At 41.5% G+C, this 8,015-nt stretch overlaps 1 protein-coding gene across 1 annotated transcript; it reads right to left on the minus strand.

The window, feature by feature from the left end:
* Positions 1-607: 607 nt before the first annotated feature.
* SCCPDH (saccharopine dehydrogenase (putative)) lies at positions 608-7,561 on the minus strand (the record flags this gene model as incomplete). The annotated part of the gene is made up of 10 exons (XM_010172297.1): positions 608-825; positions 1,286-1,367; positions 2,170-2,281; positions 2,820-2,876; positions 2,989-3,108; positions 4,275-4,392; positions 5,111-5,241; positions 5,758-5,807; positions 6,887-7,016; positions 7,481-7,561. Coding segments are annotated over 10 exons (987 nt in total), but the record flags the coding sequence as incomplete, so codon positions are not given.
* Between the last annotated feature and the right edge of the window lie 454 nt (positions 7,562-8,015).

Genomic DNA, 8,015 nt, shown 5'->3' on the forward strand with positions numbered 1-8,015 from the left:
GGCGGGTGTGTGTGTGTGGGGGGGGGATGGGGGATGGGGGTGTCCTGTCCGTGTATTGCTGATGCCCAGCAGACGCTGCAGTGACTCTGAGAAGCAGCACACTACCCCACCTCCGCAGAGCACATCCTGTCTCTCTTGTTCACAGCTGTCTTTTGGGTTGGTTGAGACAAAATGATTATTAATTTCCCCTCAGTCTCTCACAATAAACCCAGAAAAAATAAAAAAGGGACAAAACCATACCTTAAACTCTGAGAAACAACAACTACTTTTTTATTTCACTATAAGCACTAAGGCTTTAAAAGTAAGAACACCACAAAGTAGTATCGCCTATTCCAAACAGGCATGAGGAGTAACTAGTGCTTTCATCTGCCACGGCACTTGGTACCCAGGGCCTGCCTGCTTTTAATAGTTGGGGAATGGGGCTAAGCGAGAAGGCTGCAGTTAATTGTGAAGCAGATGCTGTACTTAGATGAAAGATTAAACAAAATTCTTGAATTCGTACCAAGTAAGTCACTGATTTAATATGCTTGTCAATTAATACCCTTCATGGGTTTGCTCACTATAGCAAATAGTACTGTAACTTTTAACTGAATTTTTCTTCTGTTTCTGCTGCAAACAATAGCACAGTGAAACTATTTTATGATTAGGCTTTTACAGCCAAATAACTTATTTGAGTTAGACCCAGGAAAGGTATTAGTTCATACAGTTATGTTTTGACATCAGACTTCAGGCTTGCTAATAACAGAGAACTCGACACCACGTTGGTTGAGGCGATCGATCAGTTTTGTTTTGGAGAAGGCAGCTCCCGGAGAATATACACCACCCCTGTTAATGAAAATCAGAAGAGAAAAACGTTAGTGGTGCAGTGGTTGAGTAACACCTGGTTTTGAAGCCAAGGATGTGTTTCCCTGCTAAAAAAAAGAAAAAGCCACTTTGTCCCACAGGAGAGCATATAAGGAATCTGGCAATCTGGTTATATTCATAGGTTCATCTCTGTATCCATCAAACTCAATAGAAACCATTCAATTAACTGAAAATATAGACAATACAACAGATGCTGCAAAGGCATTACTAAAAACCTATGACTATATCCTTTCAAACTGAAAGGCAGATGAAGAGCAAGTGGCTTTAAATCAGCTTGTGGTGAATTATCTCCCTTGCACAGCCCTCTGGGTGAGGCAACACAGAAATCCACGGGGTTGCAAGATCTCTATTTTCAAAGATAAATATATGTACACAGTAGCTTGAAGGGAGATCAGGCTATTCTGCATGGGAAAGTACTTACTTTTTAGGCAGACAAGCTGCATCTTCCAGAAGAGAGAGAGCTGCCTGAACCATTGCAATTGGTGTAGCAACATAGCCAGGCTCTGACGAAAACAAACAAAAAACCAATGTAGAATGTATTCCTGCACCTACAGCATGCTGAAGAATAATCTCTTTGGCAATGCAACAGCCTTCCCCATTTAAGAACAGCTTTTTGACCTGGTTATCATCCCAAGTCGTTGGTGAAGCCCTTAAGATCTAATCTGGACAAATACAGGCTTATAACCACACACCAACCAACCATGACCTATTACCCCACTGTGACCGAGGGCTCTCTGTTACCACAAGAGCTTTCCCCATCCTGTGCTGCTTCTGTGAGACTGTTGCATTCAGCTACATCTCTAGTTATTTAAAGAAGCTATGCTTCATTAACTCCTTTCTGAATATACATTCTTGCTGTCTCCCAGCTTTACTTCAGGTGTCATCTCCCCTCAAAGGAACTGTCTGAACACCAGTATGTTATAGCTAGAAATCATGCTGTGGCAGATCTCCCACAGAGATTCACCCACAGAGGCCTGGAAATAAACAAGTAATAAGTGCAGGCTGTAACAACTGAAAACTACCCTTACAGCCCTCTCAGTTTAACTACTCTACTCTGCAAATGTGAACACGGGAACAGAGAAAGTTGGAAGGAAAGGAATGACGAGAACACAAATGAATTGGCTGTTTAAAAAAAAATAGGTCACGATGAATGCTAGACTCCATGGTAATACTCTGTAAAGGCTGTTTATTTTGTCCGTGCTGCAAGTGCTCCCCGAGGGTTAAAGGAATAGCAGTGGAACCACAAACCTATTTTAGAGTAGGGAACATGAGGCAAAACCAGTTAGCTGCTGTTATCATACACACCTGGTCCCTTCACTTCAGTGCAGATCTTTATATTCGGTTTGCCATTCTGGGGATCTTGCCCCTCGCTGTAACCCTCGCCAAAAAAAGTCATTGTAAAAGAGGTTCCATCCATCTGAAGTGGACAAGACAAGAGCGGTCACCAAAACAGTAACTCGGTTGTATCAGGCAAGCACAAGTAGTAAATACAAGTCTCTCCTGTGCCCAGTACTACAATCCATCTAAACATCGGAGTAGTTATTTTGGGTTATTGCTTAAAAGGCACAAGTCTCATCTAAATTTTTAATCACTTCTGCTTTGCTGGAACTGTTCTTGTTCTGAAGTCCATTTATTCTCTCACTGCTTTCAGTCCTGTGTTTTTGCTACTCAGCCTCCCTGTCATCACCTTTGACAAACTGAGTGCTGTGAGCCATCCATGTAAATACATCAGACCCAGCAACACGATCCATTTTTTCCTCATACGAGTTCCACATCCTTCAATGTTTAATAGCAGAAGGTGTGATTATTTAAACATTCAAGGCTATATGAACAGGCACACACAATGTGCATTCAGAAATTACTTCTTTGAGACTTAAGCAGTTGACTCTAGATTACTATTCTACCATTACCATAACAAATTAATTCAGTAATTGTGATGGAAAACAGTCAGTTACCTGTTTCTGGGTTGGTCCTTTCTTTGTGAAGCGTCCAGCAGAGAAAAATTCCGGGTACTATATAATAACGGCGGGGGGGGAACAGACAAAAAAAAGAGAACAACATTAACCTCTAGAGAGGAACAAAAAATGTCCAAACACTTAATTCTTTTGTGTTTTGAACACTTACTTTTGTCAGAAGTTTTCTTCCAAAACTAAACTTCACAAGAAGAAGAAATAAAATGCCAGCAAACATCAGCTTGATAACAGAGCCAAGACCACCTACATTCACATAAGCGCCATACTGCACCTGAGGCACAGACATATTTTCAGTGATAGCATTTACATTACAATTTTTGCATCGTTTCATTTGTAAAAATAAATCTACCCCCAAATTAGGAAGTAATTGTTTGATACAACAGACAGCTGTCCAAATAAGGCCTTAAACAACTGTCTTCCTTCTAAACAACTCTTTGAATAACGCTTCACTTTATAATTCATTATGAGACAACAATATGACTACAGAATGATGAGGGAGTGAGCATGGTAAACAAGAGTGGAAAACTTTAAAGAAAGATGTGTCTTGGTAACCTGATTGCAGGTTTCTTTCCCCAAGATCTTCCTTTCCTCCTCTTTGTGCTTTAGTTTAAGAGAAACTGAGGCCTTATTTTAGAATTCTGGAATAGCAGTGGCAAGCCTCTCTCATTGGTAGCTTCCAAGTCTAGTTTTAGAGCGATATCTCACCTTCATCTCTTAACTGATGCCTGTGACTCTGCACAGCCGTTATACAGATTGTTGGTGCTGGTCTCCCCTCAGGAAACCATGGAAAACAAAACCTAAACATCTCTGCCGCCACCACCACCACCACTTCACGTTGCCTTTACTCTGCACACCAGAGACCCGAGCATCAAAGAAGTCTCCAGACAGCAATGAGCAGCATGGGAAATCTTTATCAGAATGTTTACTGTGCTGTACTGACCTGACTATACTTGCACAGACTAAAAAGATGATGCTTTTAGAAGCACTACTGATCCAACAAAAAAAGCCTCTGCACAGGAACAGAATTTAATCATGCCCAAAAATCATGAAGCCTACCTCTCAAATATTTCTGTGACTCAAAGCTTCCATTCTCTACAAATACATACCCAGAAATCAGACAGCATGAGAGTCCTACAAGAGACTCTTGCAACTACTCTGCTAGCAGCAATTAACAAGTTCATCAGGCAAAGTATCAAGTAGTAAGAAACAGAACTGTAAGTAAGAACCTGGGCCACATTAGGTCAAGGAACTTCCAAAGGTGATCAACCGAACAAGCCTCCTTCTTCAGGGAAGGAAAAGCGCATCACAGTTCATTACTATTTACCTAACTACAGAAACCCTACCACACAGATCTGCACTAGGAACAGTTATTACATGAAGGAAAGATTCTCTGAGAATGGTTAATAAGGACATGGAACACGAGTGACAGTGACTTACAGGTGTTTCATGCAACACTGTGTGCAAATAACGCTGAGACCGCTTCACGACGGAAACATCAGATCCCATGAATGGAATGGAGTACTCTTTGAATTCCTGATTGTAAAAGGCAAGTCCTCTGCAAATTTAAAAAACAAGTCAGAAAAAAGATTCAAATGTTTATGCAAACTGAAAGAAACTGATCGTAACAGCCCTACCAGTACTGGCTTTTTCTTCAGCATTTTTATGACATTCTCTCTTTTCCCTGAAAGCAAACCACTCCAAGTTTATCCCTGGCTCAACTCAAAATTCCATGCACTATAGCAAGGATGAATCTGATAACCAAAATAATATCCTCCTCATATTTATTTTTTACATTCTCCTGATCACTTCTGAAATCAAACTTAAAAGTTTGCCATGTCTCTGAAAGTCTCTTAGAACAAGTTAACTTTGAGACCCAGCAAATGCCAGGACATGTTATTTTCTCAGCAGAATCACAGAATGGTTTGGGTTGGAAGGGACCTTAAAAGATCATCTAGTTCCCCCCCCCATGCCATGAGCAGGGACACCTTCCACTAGACCAGGCTGCTCAAAGCCTCATCCAACCTGGCCTTGAACACTTCCAGGGAGGGGGCATCCACAGCTTCTCTGGGCAACCTGTTCCAGGGTCTCACCAAATATGAACACATCGGTAAAACTGAACTTATCTTCAGTTCTACTAGATGAGCATCTGTGTGCCCATATTATACTAAAGTCCAAACTGACTTTTAAAATATTTAATAATATGTTAACAAGCGATATAAAGAATAGTGGTACTGTTAGAAGACAGCATGTTTAACATCTTACGCTTTTTATACCTTCTTTTAAGTTTTGCACCAACTACTGGAACAGGAGCATAGCCTATCTTTTTGCGAAGTTTCCGCAGTTTGTCTTGATCCGCAAGGCCGTAAACAGCTGACTTCCAGGTCCCATCATGGATACAAGAACCCTGGTGACATACCATGAAACAGTAAGTCATTCAGTAGCTAAAGATTTCATCTACTATTTTAATAGTGACCTTAGAATTATTACATCTATTACACATTATTACAACTGTTACATATACATAGTATGCTTACATGCATTGAAGTACATTGAAACAAAGCCCCACCCAAAGAATAAAACCAAAGAGCCACACACTAGGATTCCTGTCAACACACCACGCATCTGTTATAGTTTACTTGTGTATGATTCCTTCCCACATCTCTGCAAACACTAAGTATTTCTTCAAACAGCTTAACACAACAAACTTTAGGGAGATAGCCTATGCAAATGAACCTTATAAAAGGGTGTTTGCTTGGGATTCCTTTATTGGTTCCTAAAGAATACAGTTCTTAGACTCGTCATGAAACAACTGCCAGCTTGTTCCTAGGTCTGAATTAATGTAACCACAGCTATTCTAATGGGCCACGGTGATGTTATCACAAACACATCTGAGTATCCAGGAAGGTATAAACCAACTAACCTCAGGGCCAGATTTCACCGTCAGGAAACTCTCGACAGCAGTTAAGGTTCCTTTAAGGGAGGAGAAAACATCACTTGGCATATAGAATAGACTAGGCTATTTCAGCTGGAACGGACCTGCAACCATCATCTACTCCGACTGCCAACATACAGCCATTAGTTCACAAGGCCAGAGTACACTCTGGCAGGCTAAAATCACAGGCCACTGACATCATGAGTTGCAAAGGCAGAGTTGCATCTTGCTCTCAAAGGAAAATAAACTAAGAAAAGTCCCACAGGTATTTTAGTTAGCAAGTATCAAATTCCTTATGGAAAGTACTTCAGTGAGGGTCACTGACATCCTCTTTACTCATTGCATTTTTCATTTGTCTTATCTAGTTAATGAGACAATGTAAATAATCAATGAAAAAAAAATGAAAAAGGAAAAGCCTACTAAGAGCCATATGTAGTTTTCCTCCAATTTTCAAACTAAAGGATGACACAGGCTCTGAAAAATGAGACGGACTTATGGATTTTGGTAGACTTTAACTACCAAAAAAAAGAAAAATACAAACCTGCAGAAAATGCAAAACACACAAGATATCCTAAAACATTTAATTTTAGCACAGCTTGTGTTTTGCAAGGAATGCTTAGTTGTGATGAACAGCAAAACAAAACAACTCCTCCAAATTCTGCTTTGTTTAGCTTTACGCTCGCATAGAACCAAACCATCTCACACCTTTTCTCACATATATTTATCCTCTTTCAGTGACTGTCTAGCTGTTCCTCAAGAAAAAGGCACTGTACACTGCTGTCCATCTACTTACACTCACCCAACAGCTTCTCAGTGTTTGCAGCAGAAAAACAGAACTTAACAAAACTTGATTACCCACTAATTTGCAACCCCTTTCCTGCAGCCTTTCTGTCCCCACTGCCTCTTCCCTACAAGACTCTCACTAGACAGGAGGCAGCGTGCTGAGGCTTGCCCAGGGACATCCACACGCCGGCTGGACAGCCCGCTGTCAGATGCTAAAGGCAGGCAAAGAGAGAGACGGAAGGAGATTCCACATAAGCGCTGCTGCTTTAGGAAACCAGGTGAGCGCATCACCTGCCTTTCTTTTTCAGCATAAGGTCACACTTAACTAAGTCACCTTTCAGCTTGTCTCTGGTGTACAGTACTCCCATATCGGCTGGTATAGAGTCAAAGCCACAGCTCCCAATGATGTACACTCCCTTTTCTGCAGCTTTCTCGTTGTATTTCAGGTACATTCCTTCCAGAAACTAAAAGACAGCCAGAACAAATATTTTAAGCACAACTCCACATTTGGCCATACCCAACATTAGCCATCAGCACTTTATGGTGATTATCGTAGCACCCTACATACTTCAAACCACTTACAAGCATCTTTAAGACAGATAAATATTATTCCTGGTTTAAGGGATCAAAGTGTTGCAGCAGCACAAACAAGTGTGATCTGCACAAAATTCCTACGTAGAATCACAACTGAGACTTAAAGTAGAATTCAAAACTTGGGGATTTCCAGAGAGAACCTGAGAGGCTCTTGTCAAAAAGTAAGAAATCTGCACAACTAACACACATTTGCCTACTTACAAGATAACTAATGCATCTTAAAATTGTAGATCTGGAGGCAGAATTTGCCTTTGTGTTCAATATGAACCATACTAAACAAATACTCCTTTAACAGATCCTTGATACAAGATAGCATTTTTGTACGGTCACGTACCTGGGGCTCTCCACTGATGTCAATGCAGCTTGCACCATTTTCAACACAAGCTTCTACCACAGGCTCTCCAAAGAATCTGTACTACAGAGGCAAAAAACACCACACGTAACAAAACAAAACCCACACACCGCAACTCGCCCAATGGGCTTTCTCTAACATATGCATCTACAATAAGAGTAGACTCTTAGTGGCTACTGATTCAGCTAAGTGGGGCAAAAATGTAATAGCCCTCGCATTGGGGTTTTCTGGGCTGGGCGGGGAGAAAGCAGCGTAACAATCCTCATCACTGGGGATGGAGCGTGTGTGCAGACTACTCTGCCACATTCCTCTCCGGAGATCAGCTCACCGAGGCCACCTGAACGCATCTATCTCCATTTATGCCTTTTGCACTCGGACTATCAGCACTCTCCACTTGAACACTCTTGATCTCAAAGACGTTACCGTGACCCCACTGCCAGCTCTCGTCCTTCGATCCCTGGCGAATGCGCTGGAAGTGCTGCCGCCGGCAGGTTGAGAGGGGCCGAGAACGAACTTC

The sequence above is a fragment of the Antrostomus carolinensis genome, unplaced genomic scaffold (assembly GCF_000700745.2).
Source record: "Antrostomus carolinensis isolate BGI_N321 unplaced genomic scaffold, ASM70074v2 scaffold32697, whole genome shotgun sequence".
In the NCBI taxonomy this organism is placed as follows: domain Eukaryota; kingdom Metazoa; phylum Chordata; class Aves; order Caprimulgiformes; family Caprimulgidae; genus Antrostomus; species Antrostomus carolinensis.